Here is a 20,237-nt window from a genome sequence, read left to right on the forward strand (position 1 = left end):
CTTTTTCTTTAGGAAGCCGTCCAAACCTTTTTAAAATTCTGCTAAGCTAACCGTCTTTACCACATTCTCCGGCAACGAATTCCAGAGTTTAATTACACGTTGAGTGAAGAAATATTCTCTACGATTCGTTTTAAATGTACTACTTTGTAGCTTCATCGCATGCCCCCTAGTCCTTGTATTTTTGGAAAGCATAAACAGACGCTTCACATCTACCCTTTCAACTCCACTCATTATTTTACAGACCTCTATCACATCTCCTCTCAGCCGCCTTTTCTCCAAGCTGAAGAGCCCTAGCCGCTTTAGCCCTTCCTCATAGGGAAGTCGTCCCATTCCAATTATCATTTTCATCGCCCTTCTCTGCACCTTTTCTAATTCCACTATATCTTTTTTGAGATGTGGCGACCAGAATTGAACACAATATTCGAGGTGCGGTGTCACCATGGAGCGATACAAAGGCATTATAACATCCTCATTTTTGTTTTCCATTCCTTTCCTAATAATACCTAACATTCTATTTGCTTTCTTAGCCGCTGAGGAGTGAACCTGCATGCTATCATTGAGAAGAATGGGCATCAGACCCTTGCTGCTCTGCAGCACCCGCAGGTCACTTATAACTCCGAAAGGAAGAGTGCTGCTGAAATCTAGGGCACTGGAAGGCCCCAGAGGTACGACCAGGCCGATAATGCCGAGCTTCCCAGAGATGAGGTCTAGAGGACCCTCCCTTCTCGTGACTTGGGCTTGTCCTCAGGAAGCCTCTGAGACTTAGAATTTCCCAAATCCTTCACAATCCTTTCCAACTCCTCTCCAAAAAGAAGTTTGCCCTGAAAGAGAAGACTTGTCAGAAGCTGCTTGAACGCCAAATCTGCCGCCCAATGCTGAAGCCACAAAAACCATTGAGCAGAGACCATTAAGCCAATCTGCTTGGCCAAAGCCCTTACAAGGTCATAAAGGGAATTGCTAGATAAGCTAACCCCACTCTAGGCAGGACAAGGAACCCTCAAGGGTCGGAATTGACCTCGGTTCCTGTTCCAAGGCCTGCTGCAACCAGCTAAGACAGGCCTTGGAGGTGTAGGAACTACACATAGACACCTGCAACAAAAGCACCGAGACCTCAAAGGCACGCTTAAGAGAAACCTCCAGACGCCGGTCCAGCATATCCTTCAAGGCTACATCACCGTCCACAGGGAGGGTGGTCTTCTTAGTCACAGCCATGACTAAGCCAGCTTCTCCACCTGCTCTGCCGCCACCGGGTACAGGCGAGACATAGCTTTGGCTACCTTCAAACTTCTCTCAGGATCAGACAACTGGGCCAGAATAAGCTCCTGAATGGCCACATGCACAGGTCTTAGGTTTTCTAGTGCTGGCCATCTTGGGATTGACTGTAGCTGCAGCCTGCACCTTGGTATCCTCAATGTTCAAAGCTTCTACAGCCTGGTTGATGAGCACCAGCAGCTCATCCCGGTAGAAAAGATGGACTGTGGAAGGATCATCAGCCTCTTCCTGGGTCACCTTGCCTTCTTCCAATTCATCCACCCGGGATGGACATAAGGATCACCCCTCCTGACCTGTCACCACCAACAGAGGCCCAGAAAAAGGGTCCCGCTGACCAGATGTCCGAACCCGGTGAGAGCCGCCTGCATTTAGAAACCGGATCCTCCAAGAAAGCCTGTAAGGTCACCTCTGACCCAGGAGACTGAGTCCCGAAGGGAGAGGGCGAAAGAAAAATGAGAAGGGGGTAAAGACCTCTTCAGCCTGATGGAGTAGAAGAACAAAATCCGGAGAGAAAAAAATCCCCCAAATCAGCCACCCCCTGAAGGCAGCGCAGAGAACCCTGCAGGCAGACCCCCAGGAGCAGAAACACCCTCCAAAGCCACCACGTGTAGGCTAGAGGCAGGCCGGGAGGACTCTCCGGGCGCCAACAGCTGTGCGGTGGGAAACCCTGTCGGAAGGCGCAGGAAAATGGCCGCGCACTCCCGAGCCAGGTCGCTTTGGAGACAGGCCCTCACCAGAACCGGACAGCACCTCAGCAGACCTGGCGAGACAGACGCCCGTCGTCGACCTGCGCGCTTCACAGAACCGACCGACTCCACCGCCATGAGCGTGATTCCCCCAGAAGAAAAAAGGTGCCAAAAAAACTCACCACCAGAGAAGTGCCGTACTTGCAACCAGCGAGGAAGGAGGATAACTGCCAGAGGCTCAGCCCAAAGAACCACAGAGTGCAGAAACACAGATGCAGCAAATCTCTCCCCACAAGCACTGTCTCCCTTTTTTTTAACACAAGTGAGGAAGGCTACAGCCTAAGAGACAGGAGAGAAGCAGGGAGAAATGGGTCCACAGGGTGAGGCAGGGACCCAGGTAGCTAAGTATGCCTCCAAAGCTGGTCATCCGACCAAACACCCCTCCAGGCCCAACCGGCTCAAAGGCCCAGGAGCTGAATCCATGAGCTGCTGAGATGCCATCTACCACCTGCTAGATAGAGATATACTGGTTGAAGAAGGAGCTGCCTGTCTGGTATCACTGTTTTCAACTCTGTAATCTCTATCTCTACCTGCTGGTAAATGAACACAACCCACCAGTTCCTGGATTCACCTGCTGCTTAGGATAAGTAACTATGATTTGGATTATTCTTCCTAATGTGCATCACTTTGCACTTGTCCACAGTCTGCCCAGTTTTCCAAGTTCCTAAGGTCCCAGTACAAATCTCTGGGATACTACACTATTAACCTTCCTTCCCTGAGAGAATTGACCATTTAACCCTATTCTCTGTTTTCTATCTTTTAACCAGTTCCCAATCCACAACAAAATGTTGCCTCCTATCCCATGGCTTTTTAATTTTCTCAGGAGTCCCTCATGGAGGACTTTATCAAAAGCTTTGTCAAAATCAAGATACACTACATGAACCAGCTCACCTTTAATCAACATGTTAATTCATACCTTCAAAGAAATGAAGCAAACTAGTGAGGCATAATCACCTGCGTACAGTAGGCATTTGATGACCAAGTCATATAGTTTCAGTCCCAGGACTGATGAATTTTGATGTTGATGTGCAACAGCGGAGGCTTAGGGTATATCCCTCTCTTTTTTCTTGCTGTTCCCTGAAGCTGTCTACCTACAGCTTTCTCTTTTCCTTCCCTCCTCAATGCTTGCTCTTCTCCCTTCTCCTTCACTGCTTACCCTTAGTAACATAGTAAATGACTGCATATAAAGACCTGTATGGTCCATCCAGTCTGCCCAATAAGATAAACTCATTTTACATGGTATGTGATACTTTATACATGAGTTTGATTTGTCCTTGCCATTCTCAGGGCACAGACCGTAAAAGTCTGCCCAGCACTATTCTTGTACTACGTTCTGAAGCTAACGTCAAAACCCCTTAAAATTAACACTGCAGTCCATCCATATTTATTCAGTCATGATCAGGGCGTAGACTGTAGAAGTCTGTCCAGCACCAGTTTCGCTTCCCAATTACCGGCGTCGCCACCTAATCTCCACTAAGATTCCGTGGATCCATTCCTTCTAAACAGGATTCCTTTGTGTTTATCCCACGCACGTTTGAATTCCATTACTGTTTTCATCTCCACCACCTCCCGTGGGAGGGCATTCCACATATCAACCACCCTCTCTGTGAAAAAATACTTCCTGACATTACTCCTGAGTCTGCCACCCTTCAACCTCAATTCATGTACTCTAGTTGTACCACCTTCCCGTCTCTGAAAAAGGTTTGTTTGCGGATTAACACCTTTCAAATATTTGAACGTCTGTATCATGTCACCCCTGTTTCTCCTTTCCTCCAAGGTCGGCAAGTCTCTCTTCGTATGGTTTGCAACACAAATCCCATACCATTTTTGTAGCTTTTCTTTGCACCGCTTCCAGTCTTTTTACATCTTTAGCAAGATACAGCCTCCAAAACTGAACACAATACTCCAAGTGGGGCCTCACCACCTCCTTTCTTCTGCTGGTTACACCCCTTCTCTATGCAGTCTAGCATCCTTCTGGCCACGGCTGTTGTCTTGTTTCTTCGCCTTTAGATCTTCAGACACCAACACCCCAAGGTCTCTCTCCTGAGTCGAGCTTACTAATCTCTCCCCTCCTATCCGGTCACTCTCTTTTAGGTTTCTGCACCCCAAGTGCATCATTCTACACTTCAGATGCATGGCATTGCTTTCTTCTTCTTCTTTCTTTTTCTGGACAGAGTCCGAACAGGAATTGGATGAATTTATAGAATGGTTAAATAGTTTAGATGACAACATCAAATTTACTACATCAGCGAGCAAGCAAAAAATGGAGTTTTTGGATATGATGGTATTTAAAGAACAAGGGAGACTGAAGACATCACTATACAGGAAGCCTGTAAGTCGAAATACCCTTCTCCAGTTTGGCAGTTACCATCCTTATAAATTGAAATATAGTCTTCCCATCAGTCAGTTTCTACGTATTCGAAGAGTTTGTTCGGATCTGAGTGACTTCAAACAAAAAGCAAAAGAGCTGAGTCAGAGATTTGAGGCAAGGGGCTATCCTAATGCCGCTATAAGAAAGGCATATTTGAGGGCGCGATTTGCTCAGCGCCCGCTTCTTTTACAAGATCATACTACTATGCAACAGGAAAGAATTACTTGTGTGTTACCTTATACAGAGATCAGTAAAAAATTAGTGGGTCATATAAGGCAACATTGGCATATCATCCAGCTATATGCAGGGTTTGATGAATATCCCATGATAGCTTATACCAAAGGGAGAACGGTAGGCGAGACACTTGCAGGTAATAAGTTCGGGAAACCTGTAGAAAGAAAGGAAGGTGGTGAACATAAGGATTGTGGGAAATGCCAATGGTGTAAGCTAAATATTAAAGGGTCTGAGTGGACAACCCCGGGGAGGGGGATAAAATTGACAGCTAGGGATGTCACAGATTGTAATTCGCGGAATATAGTATATGTGATAGTATGTCCGTGTCAATTAATGTACATTGGGAGATCGAGTAGACCTATTAAAGTAAGGTTAACCGAGCATAAATCTAAAATTACAACTAGAAACTGCCAAGCCCCTATTGTAGAACACTGGCTGGAGAAAGATCATAAAATAGAAGATATGCAATGGCGAGTATTGGATCAAGTGCATGTGGGCAGGGAGGGAGGATCGGTGAAAAAATTATTGAACTATAGAGAACAATGGTACATATATTTTCTAAAAACAGTGACCCCACAGGGACTCAATGCTGAAATAGGATGGGCTACCTTAATGTAGCGGGATATTCTGTCTGGCCTATCAGACCCAGGGGGTGGAGACGTCAATAGAAGGAGGGGAATTTAAAAAGGTAAGAGTAGGACGCCGTCGCCATCTTAGCAGGAGGAAATCCAGTAATAAATATTGCGAGGCTGGTACTAAGAACGGCTAAGGGTAGGTTGAAAATGTCTTCTATAAAAGATATGGGTTGTAGATGGGGAGACAGCTGGGGATTTGTAATATACGGGACCCTTTGCTGCCTTCATTAAGATGATATATTTCTATATTTCCTAGGGGAGCCCTTGACACAGCCTTTTATGGCGAAACATGCATGTCGGGCATTTTTGAACCCTTGGTCCGACCGTTCAGTGCAAGTTAAGTATTGCTTATAAATAATTAAGAGATTAAGAAATAAAGTAAAAAATAATAATGAAAGATGAAAAAATGAATGAGGAAAGACTTTATGAAATATAATCGCCGGTGACGATTTAGGTGCTGTTTTGAGTGTCCAACAGAAGAGAGCTGTGGGTCACGAGCACCGCTGAGGCGATAAAAATATATAAAAATATGTACAGCGCTGCGTAACCCTAGTAGCGCTCTAGAAATGTTAAGTAGTAGTAGTAGTATATATGAGCCTTGTTAAATGGCTGATTGCAATGGGGGCAACAGTAGCGCCAACAATAGCTTGCCTATACATGGCCAACTTTGAAAATCGATATGTATACAACAGCAGGTTCAGTTGTTACATAAAAATTGGAAAAGATTCATCGATGACATATTTCTGGCATGGACAGGGGACAGTCGACAACTAGAGGAATTTCTTTATTACATCAATAGATGCGATCAATATATTAAATTTGAATCGATGGTAGGGGGATTGTCAATTAATTATCTAGATATAACCATTACATATAATCGGAACAAATTCGAAACTACAGTATTTCAAAAACCTACTGACACTAATGCTTTGTTGCATTTTAAAAGTTTTCACCCATATGCAGTAAAAACTGGCATTCCAACAGGACAGCTCTTGAGAATAAGGAAACTATGTGGTACAGAGGGCGATTTCAGAACACAGGCAAAGGAAATGTATCACTGATTCAGGGCCCGAGGATATCCCCCCAAAATAATCAAAAAAGCACAAAAATGACCCTCGAATACACATCAACAATGGCTATTACAACCTAGAGTGAAACAAAAAAAAAAACAGCGGGACGTGTTCACATGCATACCACCGTATTCCACCCAAACGGGGCGAGTGAAAAATATAATCAAGAAACATTGGTCCATACTATCTTTAAAGAAAGTCCATTATTTGCATACACAAGAGCAAAAAATACAGGGGGAACTGTTACAACAACAATCAAGACACAATGGTAGGCTAATGAACTCAGATGCGGGAAGGCACAGACCCTGCTCCAGGTGTGTCTACTGTAAACATATATGGCAGATACAGGCAGTGCCACATCCGAAGACAGGGGGACCGTATCGGATTATGACTAACATGGATTGTGAGTCATCCCAAGTAGGCTATGGCATAATATGTCCATGCAAAAAATGGTATATAGGATATACGACGAGGAAAATCAAACAAAGAATAGCTGAACATATCAGCAATCTGCGAACAAAAAAGAAAGAAGCCCCTTTAGTGGAACACTGGGTTAGCATGAATCATGATCTGCGGGATTTAAAATATACCGTACTAACCCAAATGAAGCTGCCCTATGGAGGAGACATAGCCAAAGCATTGAAACATAAGGAACAAAAAATGATCTTTCAGTGGGATACGGTAATGCCACGGGGCCTGAATCGGGAGACTGAATGGCTACAAGAATAGACGAGTGGGAGGAGCAACACAGACGTCATCTATAAAAGAATAGCGCATGCACTGGCGTTTTTTCGTTTGGTTAGTCTTGAGTAGAAACGACGATCCATACCAGATATGCTAAGACTAATATGATAAGGAAAGTCTATATAATAAGGATAAGAAATAGTAAATGAGCTAATTATTGAAATACTGTATATGAATATAAAAACAGAGGTTCAACAAATAGAAGGGGACCATATCATGAAAATATGCATTTACATTTCAGATATCGTAAGTTATCCTGATGATGCGACCAATTTGCGAAACACAGCTTGTATTGAGAACAAACGGAGAGAACGGATAGAGGAAATTCAAATGGAAAAAATTTTAAAGTCTTCACGAGCACGATATCATGTACATTAGTTACTCCGGAAATTTCAGCATACCACCACTAGCACGGAGGAAAACCGTACCGAAGATCTACCCCAAGATAAGTGCACATGCTAAACAACTGGTGTAGATGATAAGAAATTTGGGTAATCAAAAGGTTTTGCTGAAATCCAAGTAGATTACATCTAGCGTACATCCTTCATCCAGTTCTTTGGTCACCCAATCAAAAACTCAATAAGATTAGTTTGGCAGGATCTTCCTATGGTAAAGCCATTTTGCCTCGGGTCCTGTAACCCATTGGCTTCTAGAAAGTTAACTACCCATTCTTTCAGCAGCGACTCCATTGTTCTTCCTACCACCGACATGAGACTTGCCGGTCTGTAGTTTCCCACTTCTTCCCTTGCTTGCTCTCTCTTGCTCAATCCTCTCTCCTTCTTCTTCTTGCTCTTGCTTTCCCCTTCCTCCTCAGTCCACCTCCCCCTCACTATTTACTCTTGTTTTTTCTCTCTCTCTCTTCTCATTGGTATCTGCTTGTACTCCCCTTTCCCTCACACTCTTCACTCCCTCATACTCTTCACTCTCACTCTTGCCCCTCCTTAACACTCGGGCTCTCTCCTCCATCTTCAGCTCGCATTCATTCTCTCTCTCCTTCCTCAAAGTTTGCTCTCACTCTGTCTGTCCCCCTTCCTTTCAGGTGCTTGCTTTCTCTCTCTCCTCCACCTTCCTTCCTTCTTGTCCTATTTATGCTTTTTGTTGCTTCAGCTTAATCATTCAGAGTTTGATGGCTCACCAGTAATCAGAATATGGCCAATTCTCCATTTAAACCCTCACTTTAATACATAATTAGCATTATAGAAATGACTGCATAAAATTCAGTCTACAAGTAAAGACAGCTTACTGCAAGCAGCTATCAGAGATAGATACTACTGGGGGTATTTTATCAGTACTGGAATATTGCCGGTGACAACAGCAGTGTTTAAATATAAATCACAGAGGAAGTCTCTACTCCAAAGTGATCTGCAATGAGTCACACAGTGCATAAGTGGAAGAGGTCAGAGCTTGGCTTTAAGCAGAAGCCTATACTACTAGAACACCAGGATGTTAGGACAGTGAACCTGTTTCCTGAAAGCAGTTCAGTTCTAGAGAAGAAAGAAAGCAAAGGCTGCATCTCAGACATGAAGCAGAACAGCAGCAATGTGCTTCATAAAACTCAGAAGGGAAGGCAGCCCCTGCTCAATCTCCTTCTCCAAAGACAAAAGAAGGCGATCCAAATCCTCACGAATGTGCAACAGCAAACCAAAGGAACAGGATTTGTTAGTATTATTAAAAGGTAAAATTATGTATAATCATACCTGATAATTTTCTTTCCATTAATCATAGCTGATCAATCCATAGACTGGTGGGATGTGTCCATCTACCAGCAGGTGGAGATAGAGAGCAAACTTTTGCCTCCCTATATGTGGTCATGTGCTGCCGGAAACTCCTCAGTATGTCGATATCAAAGCTCCATCCGCAGGACTCAGCACTTAGAGAATTACACCCACGAAGGGACACTCTGCCCAGCTCACCACCGCCGAAACGGGGGAGGGGAATTAACCCAGCTCATCCCCACACAAGTGGGGGAGGGGAATCCGTCCAGCTCATCCCCGCGGAGCGGGGGAGGGACACCACACCCGCCGATGCGGGGGGATCTGGCTTATCCTGCAACCGCAACCGCGGGAGGAGCTGACTGACCCTAACACCGCCGAAGCGGGAGGGGTACAAAGCTGCCCTACAGCCGCACGAAGCGGGAGGGAGTGCCGGCAGAATTTTAAGTCTCAATCCAGCCCCGTAAAACGGAGGGGAGAGGAATGCAGCAGCTCACTGTAACACAAACTCGTCTTAACTCTTGAAGAATCCAAGTGAAAAAACTTGAACACGAAGTCTTTCTGAAGTAACTGAAGACTAAACTTGAACCTGAAATGCAACCAGAATAAAAACAGTACAGATATCTGGGAGGGGCTATGGATTGATCAGCTATGATTAATGGAAAGAAAATTATCAGGTATGATTATACATAATTTTACCTTCCATATCATCAAGCTGATCAATCCATAGACTGGTGGGATGTACCGAAGCAGTACTCACCCAGGGCGGGACATTGAAATCCCTGACCTCAACACTGAAGCTCCAAACCGGGCCTCCGCCCGTGCAGCCACAGTCAAACGGTAATGCTTGGAGAATGTATGAGCCGAAGCCCAAGTTGCCGCCTTGCATATCTCTTCCAAGGAGACGGATCCGGCCTCTGCCATCGATGCCGCCTGAGCTCTCGTGGAGTGAGCCTTCAGCTGGATAGGCGGCACCTTCCCCGCGGCCACATAAGCCGCTGCAATGGCTTCCTTGACCCATCTTGCCACTGTAGGCTTAGCAGCCTGCAGACCCTTACAAGGACCTGCAAACAGGACAAACAGATGATCCGATTTCCGGAAATCATTGGTCACTTCCAAGCATCTGATGATGACTCGTCTCACATCCAGATATTTAAGAGCAGAGTACTCCTCTGGGTAGTCCTCCCTACGAAAGGAAGGGAGACAGAGCTGCTGATTCACATGGAAGCGAGAAACAATCTTGGGCAGGAAGGAAGGCACTGTGCGAATAGTCACTCCTGCCTCAGTGAACTGCAGAAAAGGCTCTCGACATGAGAGCGCCTGGAGCTCGGAAACTCTTCTGGCTGAAGTGATAGCCACCAAAAAGACTGCTTTCAACGTCAGGTCTTTCAGAGATGCCCTCGACAAGGGTTCAAAAGGCGGCTTCTGCAATGCTCTTAGTACCAGGTTGAGATTCCACGCAGGCACCACTGAGTGCAGAGGAGGGCGCAGGTGATTAACTCCCTTGAGAAAGCGCACCACATCTGGCTGCGAAGCCAGGGAAGCACCCTTCAGGCGGCCCCTGAAGCAAGCCAGAGCCGCTACCTGGACTTTAAGGGAACTGAGCGACAGGCCTTTCTCCAGACCTTCTTGCAGGAACGGCAACACTGAAGAAATTGGAGCAGTGAAGGGAGAAAGTGAGTCTGCTTCACACCACGCTGCAAAGATACGCCAAACCCTGGTGTAAGCAGTAGAAGTAGAGCGCTTCCTCGCTCTCAGCATAGTGGCGATGACCTTGTCTGAGAAGCCCTTCTTCCTCAGACGCTGCCTCTCAATAGCCAGGCCGTAAGACCAAAGGGGGAGGGAACCTCCATCACCACGGGACCCTGATGTAACAGGCCCTGCTCCACTGGCAGCCGCAGAGGATCGTCGACTGAGAGCCTGATCAAGTCCGCATACCAGGGACGCCTGGGCCAATCCGGACTCACCAGGATTACCCTGCCGGGATGCTTTGCCACCCGGTCTAGCACCCTGCCCAGCATGGGCCAGGGCGGGAACACATAGAGAAGCTCTTGTGTCGGCCACTGTTGGAGAAGAGCATCTACTCCCAGGGATCGAGGGTCCCGTCCTCTGCTGAAAAAGCGCGGCACTTGGCAATTGGCCGATGACGCCATCAGATCTAGGCTCGGCTGGCCCCAGCGCTTCGTGATGTCCAAGAACGCCTGAGCAGATAGCTGCCACTCTCCGGGCTCCAAGGTATGGCGACTGAGAAAGTCCGCCTTGACATTCATGACTCCGGCAATGTGGGCCGCTGAAAGCTGCTCCAGGTTCGCTTCCGCCCACTGGCAAAGATTCATAGCCTCCTTGGCTAGAGGGGCGCTCTTGGTACCTCCCTGGCGGTTGACATAGGCCACAGCCGTGGCATTGTCCGACAGGACCCGTACAGGCTTCAACACCAGTACCGGGATGAACTCCAAAAGCGCCAACCGAATGGCTCTGAGTTCCAGGAGGTTGATAGACCACTTTGCCTCTGCAGGAGACCAGAGCCCCTGCGCTGTCCTTCCCAAGCAGTGGGCTCCCCAGCCCGACGAGGCGTCCGTCGTGACGACAATCCACTCTGGGGGCACCAGAGGCATTCCCGCAGACAACTTGTCTGTCTGCATCCACCAGCTCAGCGCCTTGCGCACTGCTGGGTCCAAGGGAAGGCGCACAGCATAATCCTCCGACATCGGAGTCCAGCGCTGCAGCAAAGAGTGTTGAAGTGGTCTCATATGAGCCCTGGCCCAGGGCACAACTTCCATCGTGGCCGTCATAGAGCCCAACAGCTGCACATAGTCCCAAGCCCGAAGGGGAGAGGCTACTAGGAACTGGTCCACCTGAGCCTGAAGTTTGACAATCCGATTGTCTGGCAGGAACACTCTGCCCACTTGGGTGTCGAATCGAACTCCCAGATACTCCAGGGACTGAGTCGGGCGCAGCTGGCTCTTCTCCCAGTTGATGATCCATCCCAGGGAGCTCAAAAGAGCAACTACCCGGTCCACAGTTTTGCTGCACTCTGCATAAGAGGGGGCTCGGATCAACCAGTCGTCCAGATAAGGATGGATTTGTACCTCTTCCTTTCGTAGGAAGGCCGCGATGACCACCATTACTTTGGAAAAGGTCCGCGGAGCAGTAGCCAACCCGAAAGGGAGGGCTCTGAACTGGAAGTGTCGTCCCAGGACTGCAAAACGCAGAAAGCGTTGATGAGGAGGCCAGATGGGAATATGCAGGTACGCTTCCTTGATGTCCAAGGATGCCAGGAACTCTCCTGCCTTCACTGCCGCTATAACAGAGCGGAGAGTCTCCATGCGAAAGTGCCGCACTTTCAAGGCCCGATTGACCCCTTTGAGGTCGAGGATAGGCCGGACAGAACCTCCTTTCTTTGGTACCACAAAGTAAATGGAGTAACGTCCCTTGCCAAGCTGACTTTCTGGCACCGGAACGACCGCGCCCAGGCGGATCAGATTGTCCAAGGTCTGCTGCACTGCCACAGCTTTGACCGGAGACTTGCAGGGAGAGAGTACAAACCCGTCTTTTAAGGGTCGGCAGAACTCTAGTTTGTAGCCGTCTCTGATGACTTCCAGCACCCACGCGTCTGAAGTTATTGTGGTCCACTCGCCCAGAAACGAGGACAGCCGTCCTCCAATCTGCACTGGGGCGTGGACCAAGACCCCGTCATTGGGTACGAGACCCTGGGGGAGGACCGGAGGGAGCACCTCCGGGACGGCGGTCTCTGCGAAAGGAATGCTGCTTGGGGGAGAAATTCCTCTTGAAGGAAGAGGGGGCAGAGGAACCCGACTTGCCAGGGCGGTACCGACGGGCTTCCTGCAACCGTCCTCTGGAGGTACCGGGACGAGAACTAGCCCGAGCCCTGACCTCTGGTAATTTCTTGCCCTTAGACGTGCCGAGATCGGTCACGATTTTGTCCAGCTCGACCCCAAAGAGCAGCTTGCCTTTAAAAGGCAACCTAGCCAGGCGGGATTTAGAGGCGTGGTCAGCAGACCAATGTTTCAGCCAAAGCCACCGCCGCGCAGAGATTGTCTGAGCCATGCCTTTCGCTGAGGCCCTCAAGACATCATACCGCAAGTCTGCCAAATAGGCTAAGCCCGATTCCAGGGCCGGCCAATCAGCCCTCAAGGAATGATCCGAGGGGGAAGCCCGCTGCACCATAGTCAGGCACGCCCTGGCCACATAGGAGCCGCAAACTGAGGCCTGCAAACTTAAAGCAGCCGCCTCAAAGGACGACCTTAAGGCCGCCTCCAATCTTCTGTCTTGGGCGTCCTTTAGGGCCGTGCCACCTTCCACCGGCAACGCCGTTTTCTTAGTCACCGCAGTGATTAAAGAATCCACGGTAGGCCACAGATAGGCCTCACGTTCACTCACAGCCAAAGGATAGAGGCGGGACATAGCCCTAGCCACTTTAAGGCTCGCTTCTGGGACATCCCATTGAGCCGAAATTAGGGTGTGCATGGCATCATGCACGTGGAAGGTTCTAGGCGGGCGCTTCGTCCCCAGCATAATGGCAGAGCCAACAGGGGCTGAGGGAGAGACGTCCTCCGGAGAGGAAATCTTCAAAGTGTCCATGGCCTGTAACAACAGGTTGGGCAAATCCTCTGGGCTAAAAAGCCGCGCTGCAGAGGGGTCATCCGCTCCATCCGAGCGGGGATCCGTCTCCTCCAAGGAATCCGCAAAGGACCGTTGGGAGATCTCAGACACGCTGCCCTCATCTACATCGGAGGAGACAAATTCCTCCAAGGCCTGGGAATCAACCCGAGGGCGTTTACCTCTGGGAACCTCAACCTCTTTACCAGACGAGGGAGCAGGGGCAGCGTTTTGCATGAGGAAAGCCTGATGCAGCAGCAAAACAAACTCGGGGGAGAAACCCCCCAGACTGTGCACTTCCGCAGCCTGGACAACAGCCCTAGACGCACCCTCAACCGGCGCTCGCAAGAGCGGGGGAGAGACATGCTGCGCATCCAAAATGGCGTCCGGCGCGACACTCCGCGAAGGAGCCGCGCGGGAAGAACGGCGCTTAACTTTAGCCGCTTTTGTGCCGTCGCCCAAATTAAGGGCGTTCATGGCAATAATGTCTCCAACCTCAAGGGCGGCCCACGAAGAAGCCGTCCGAGCCGCGTGGCCGGCCAAGATGGCGGAGGCGAGGAGCGGGGGATGGGCGTTTATGGCGGGAAAAACCGCCACGCCGGAGGAAGGACCGGGACATTCATCGGTCACGAAACTGTCACCCAACAAGGGCGAATCAGGCTGTAAGACCCCCGCATCCCCTCCAGAAGCGCTCAAGCGATCCGGGGAGCGACCCTTTGCGCCCTCGCCCTCCGACGCCATATGCCACGAGGAGAAGAATCGGGGAACCCCCTGCCCGCTATAAAAAGGTAAAAATTACCTGCTGTCCGCTCCGAGCTGTAACGAACTGGTGTCCCAGTGAGTAGCTGCAATGAACGTTTAAATAAACGTCGAAATAAACGCCTTTAAGGACGTTTAAAATTTTTTTTTTTAACGGAGCCAGCGGGAGGGGGGAGAAAAGGAGGGACCTGGCACCACCAGGTTTGCACTTGCTCAAAAGAGCCCTCAACCCCAGGCACTCAACAAAACCTAAAAATTAGGCTTGGAGGCCTAGCCAGAGCTGCTGCTGTGTGTGACCACCACCTGCTGAGATAGAGAACATACTGAGGAGTTTCCGGCAGCACATGACCACATATAGGGAGGCAAAAGTTTGCTCTCTATCTCCACCTGCTGGTAGATGGACACAACCCACCAGTCTATGGATTGATCAGCTTGATGATATGGAAGTGTTATGTTACATCTTTGGAAACCTCATTTTTTGTTGCCTCACTTCTTGTGGTTTGCCATGTCCTTCTCCAACCAGATTCAGATCCAGTCTAAACACGCATTTGTTAAACTCTGCTTTTAAATTTTAACTACTGCATTTCTCATAGACTCTCTCTTTGCCTTGATTGGATTGTACGCTCTAAAAGATAGGGATATGTCTTAATTGGATCGTATCTCTACCCTATTTTCTATCTATTACTGTTCTCTCTTTTCTTACTTTAGTTGGAGTTCATTTCATTTTATGCACTGATTTTAACCTACTCGTTAACTGCTTTGATTTATCAAAGGTGGAATATCAAAAACTTAACTAAACTATCTGTATAGTGCTGCAGATGCCTATTAGTAGTGATAAATAATTGAAATTGTAGCCTGACCATTTTACATCATTAAGTCCCATTTAAACACTGTTTCTAGAAGGAGGGCCTTCTTGTAGGAGCAGGGAGCAGAACATCACCCCTTCTCTAGTTTGGCCCATCAAGGTTTGGGAAAGCTGTACCTGAGAGAGTAGGCTCTTACGCAAGGCCTGAGTCTCAGAGTCCTGATACTGATCATTGCTCCCTGAAGAAAAGGAAAGGCTGAGTGGGCGGTGCACCCGGACAGGAAGCTGCGGAGTGGAGGCTGCGCTTACAGGATGCAGGTCTGGAGCTTCATTCCTGTTCATCATCAGATTCGGGCAGGACCCTGCTACAGCACAGACAGCAAAAAAACAGCACAGAGCATAAAGGAGACATTTCTATAACTGGGCACCTCGAATCAGGTGTCCAGAAGATGCACTTTAGAAGCCTATTCTAGAAAGAAAAATAAGTGCCTTCATTCCTTTATAGCAGTGGTCCTCAACCTTTCTTCCATTGTGACACACCAGACAAATGAAGTTCACATCCGTGACACACTGAACACTACTGTTCATGGCTAAACAAAAAAAAAAAACCTTACACATCATTCATTATTGCTGAAAATTATGCAAAGAAAGGTGGTGATTGCTTGGGGAGGTGGGGGGAAGAGCAGACTTGCAACATTTCTAGTTGGGGCTGGTGGCAGCACCGAACACTGTGGGTAATGGTGAAGCAGAAAGGACCAATTATGTGAATTTCAAATCCTGAATCCCTGCTCTGCTGTCCCCAGTCAGCAGGCACACATGGTTATTAAGGAAAGCAAGAGCTTGCTATCTATCACATTTTTTTTTTAAATTTAAAGAAGTATTTATTGAATAATAAGAGAATTTCCAAAAACAGAAACGCTGAGAAATACAGCATCATAAACAAATATACAGGATATCCCTATAATATCACATTCCAGGTACACAGAACATCATGAAAAATGAACAAGGTGAAAATCTCTTACAAGTATCAAAATACACCTGAAAAGAAACTTCCATTTTTTTTTATTGTTAAAAGGTACTCCCCTACCCATACCTATACCCCCCTAAAAAAAACTTCCTCTCATCCCTTCCAATCCCCACATCTTAAAAGGAACAATGACTGATAAAAGGCTCCCAAATTTTCTCCCACTTAGTGAAAGTGTGATGACTGATAGCCCATAATCTTTCCATTTAACAACTTCAGGCACAGGCAGCTCCTTGTGACTCTGGGCAAGTCACTTAACCCTCCACTGCCCCAGGTACAAATAAGTACCTGTATATAATATGTAAGCCGCATTGAGCCTGCCATGAGTGGGAAAGTGCGGGGTACAAATGTAACAAAAATAAAATAAATAAATAAAAATATACCACAGCTTATTCAACCATGATATCAAAGAAGGATCTTTCGAAGACTTCCAATGAGCAGCTAGCGTAGCTCTAGCAGCTGACAGTTGTAGCTCAAGATGAGTTATATTCAGGTACAATAGGTATTTCCCTTTCAATTCAAGTTTATTAATGCTGGGTATACTGCCAGATTGGAACACCTTGTAGGTGATTTTCAACAAAATCAACATAATAGTAGCCCCTTGAGGGGGCAATGAAGGATTAAAGAGGCAATCCTATAAGTGTTCACTTCTTTTTAGGCACCCAATGCCACGTAGTGAGAACCTATTCTAGATTTCATGATAAAGTACTAGTGTACCCCAGCACTGGAGCACCCCCAGCTCTACACCCAGTGTAACTGAGGGCACCTAAATGCACAACGGTGCACATGACAAACAGTATTCTGTAAATTGCACAAGTAAGTGACAGCACCGCTCATGTCCTTCCTATGTGACACTCCCTGGCATTTACACTATGCCACTTACCCACGTCCTTACACAATACTGCTTAGTCGTTTTGTTACTAAATGGAGACGGGCACCCTATCCTAAAATTGCCCTTTAAGGGCCTTATTCTAAAAAGGTTATGCTCCAAAATGTATGCTCCTAATTTAGGGTCTATTAAGCTCATAGACTTAGCATACATTTAGGAGCATAAATTACACTCATAAATTGAGGAGCCTAAATTTAAGAGCATAACCTTTATAAAATAAGGCCCTAAATGACTTGTACAAGGTCACAAGGAGCCACAGTGGGATCTGCTAACCAGGCTTCCCCAGTTCTCAGCCTCCTCTTCTAACTCTGCTGCATGAATATCCATATTGAATATTCATTGAACGTATTTGATCTAAGAGCCCAGTTAATTTACATGTCTCAAGTATAAGCAAAATGTGCCACTTTAATGAGCCAAATGATATGTTAACAAAATATAATAAATACTAGTATAGAAAGCCCGTTTCGGTAGGCAATGAAACGGGCGCTAGCAAGGTTTTCACGATAGTGTGTGTGTGTGAGTGAGACAGAAGGATTTGAAGAGTGTGTCTGTGTGTGTTTGTGTGTCTGAGAGATACAGAGAGTGTGTGTGGTGAATTGATTTCCATGACCCTCTCCTTCCCTAGCTCAGTCCGTATGTCTGTGTTGCTGGCTCCGCCCCCGTTTTTCCATGACCCTCTCCTTCCCTTGCTCTCCGTATGCTAAGACAGTTTACCTGCAGTTCCACATCTTGTTCAACCACTGCCGTACACGTGCCTGAAACCTGAAACACGGCTGCACTCCTCCGGGGTTTTCCTGCAGGGGCAGTGACGTGCAGGGGAGAGGAGGAGCAGCTGCAGAGACAACAGCCAATGCCAGCTGGCTGTCTACGGAGCTTTTTTTCTGGTTGTATAATTTTGTTTTTTCCTTTTTGTACAGGCCGCTGCTGCTCAACAGGAGAAGCAGCAGCGGCCGTTCAGCGTTGGTGGCTGCGGGTGGCGAGGGGTTTGATGTGGCCGAGGGTGGGGGGTAGGAGCTTGGGTGTTGCATCGTGTGGAGGGGCTTGGTTGGTGCGCCGGGGGAGGGGCTTCTGTGATGCGCCTGCATGGAGGGGCTTTGCTGTTGGGGGGGGGGCTCTGTGAGGTGATGCGCCGGGGGAAGGGCTTCTGTGATGCGCCTGCACGGAGGGGCTTTGTTGTTGCGGGGGGGGGGGGGGGCTCTGTGAGGTGATTCTTAGGCAGGGAGAGGAGTAGGGAACACTCCGCGTGTTTCCCTACTCCTCCCCCTGCCTGGCTTGTAGATGCCCCGCCTTCACGTCAAATGTGATGACGTCGTTGGCGGAGCGATGTGATTGGTTGAGTGTCTTTGCTCCGCCCTCTACGTCATGATGTTTGACGCAGGGGTGGAGCTAACACTCATGGGCGAATTCCGGGTTTCACCACCATGCATTTAGAACGTTGGGTGTTGTGGAGGCTTCATAGAACGTTGGAGGTGCGTTTTATATAGAGAGATATGGGGAAAGAGCGAGGTGGAAAGGACACTATTCTTTTTTATATAGTGTGTTGATTTTATCAGGTCCATTTACATGCGGTTGATGGAAGGACAATGCAGTACTGTCTACTTAGGAGGAGACTGGTCTCCAGAGGTGTGCTGGAGCCGGCTCTGTCCGGCTCGCAAGAGCTGTCAAAATTTAACAAGCGGCTCTTGCGAGCCGGTTGTTGTTGGGGGCGAACCGGCTCCATTAGGGGAGGTAAGCATGGCAGGAGGGCGCCATCACAGGCCATGCTTATCTCCCCTGCCGCTCCAAAACATGTAAACAATGTCCTTCGCCCCACCCTCCCGCTCCCATCTAACTTTTTAAATTACCTCCGTCGAAACCGCTATTTAAAGCCCTGCTGCGTGCAGGCCGTCTCTGCAGGCTTCCCCTGCTTGCTTCGGTGACGTTCGCGCCCTTAGTCCCGCCTTCTGACGTCATTCTGACGTCATTTCCTTTTTCCGCGAAGGCGGGACTAAGGGCACGAACATCACCGAAGCAAGCAGGGGAAGCCTGGAGAGACGGCCTGCACGCAGCAGGGCTTTAAATAGCACGGGCTTCGACAGAGGTAATTAAAAAAGACAGATGGGAGTGGGAGGGGAGGGTGGGGGCGAAGGACATCGTTCGCTGGACATGTTTGGGAGCGGGAGGGAAGGGCAGGGGAGGGAGGAGAATCACTGGGTATGGATGGGAAGAGGGGGGCAGGGGAGAGACTTGCTGGGCATGGATGGGGAGAGGGGGGCAGGGGAGAGACTTGCTGGGCATGGATGGGGAGAGGGGGGCAGGGGAGAGACTTGCTGGGCATGGATGGGGAGAGGGGGGCAGGGGAGAGAGGAGAGTTTCAGGACATGGATGGAGGGGAGAGGAAGAGAAATTCTGGATATGGATGGAGGGGAGGGAGAGAGAAGAAATGCTGGACATGGAGGGAAGATAGAGGAAGGAGATTAGATGAGGGAAAAGGAATTGAGGAGAGAAACTGCACATGGATGGAGAAAATAGGAAGAAGCTAGATCCACTGGACAGTCAAGTCTGCGGAGGACCAGAAATGAAGAAGAAAGGAGGAAAGAAAAGAAATAAATGGAATGCCCTGGAAACGGAGTCAAGGGAACAGATAGAGAGCAGCAGAATCAGATACTGGACCAGCATGATCAGAGAAACAAAGTCACCAGACAACAAAGGTAGAAAAAAATAATTTTATTTTCATTATAGTGTTTGGAATATGTCCACTTTGAGAATCAGGTGCTGAACGTTGAAAGTTTATATTTATTTACTTATTTATGGCATTTTATCCCATATTAAACATGAATTAGATTGGAACCTGGGATCATTTAATTTTTTTTCTTGGAGAGAGTAATGCATTGCCCCCTCCCCCCGGCTATAGCCAGCTCTGCAATTTTGGGGGGGCGTCGAGGTGGACCGGGGAGAGAGCCTGTTGTTAAAAATTTACCAGCACACCACTGCTGGTCTCTAATAAGGGATTGTCTGTAAGGGCCACAGCCACAAGTGACCTCCACTTTCAGGGTAAAAAAATCTCAGCCTAATAACATCACAATATGGTTGTTCGGGAGACTTGCCCACAAAACTGTACCACATCTGTGACAGATCATCATTACTGTGGCAAATCATACCACTGTCTTCAAGATAAGTTACTGATCTTAAGAGCAGACTCAGCAAAGCAACAAACACCCAATGGAATATGGCGCAGCCTGCCACCTGTCTTGAAGGCACGCCAAGATGGTCTCATTTTCAGGATATCTGTAACGAATATGTATAAGACATATTTGCATACATTGGAAACCTGTTATTTACTAATTTATTTCATGCATAATCATTAAAGGTATTTT

General features: G+C 47.9%; 1 protein-coding gene across 1 annotated transcript in view; it reads right to left on the minus strand.

The window, feature by feature from the left end:
• LOC115469000 overlaps positions 1-20,237 on the minus strand; it is a 58,414-nt gene that overhangs the window by 13,212 nt on the left and 24,965 nt on the right. Inside the window, exon 4 of the mRNA XM_030201233.1 lies at positions 15,146-15,333. Within this exon, the coding sequence (XP_030057093.1) occupies positions 15,146-15,333 (188 nt within the window). The remainder of the gene's footprint in view (positions 1-15,145; positions 15,334-20,237) is intronic.

This window comes from Microcaecilia unicolor, chromosome 4 (assembly GCF_901765095.1).
Source record: "Microcaecilia unicolor chromosome 4, aMicUni1.1, whole genome shotgun sequence".
Classification (NCBI taxonomy): Eukaryota; Metazoa; Chordata; class Amphibia; order Gymnophiona; family Siphonopidae; genus Microcaecilia; species Microcaecilia unicolor.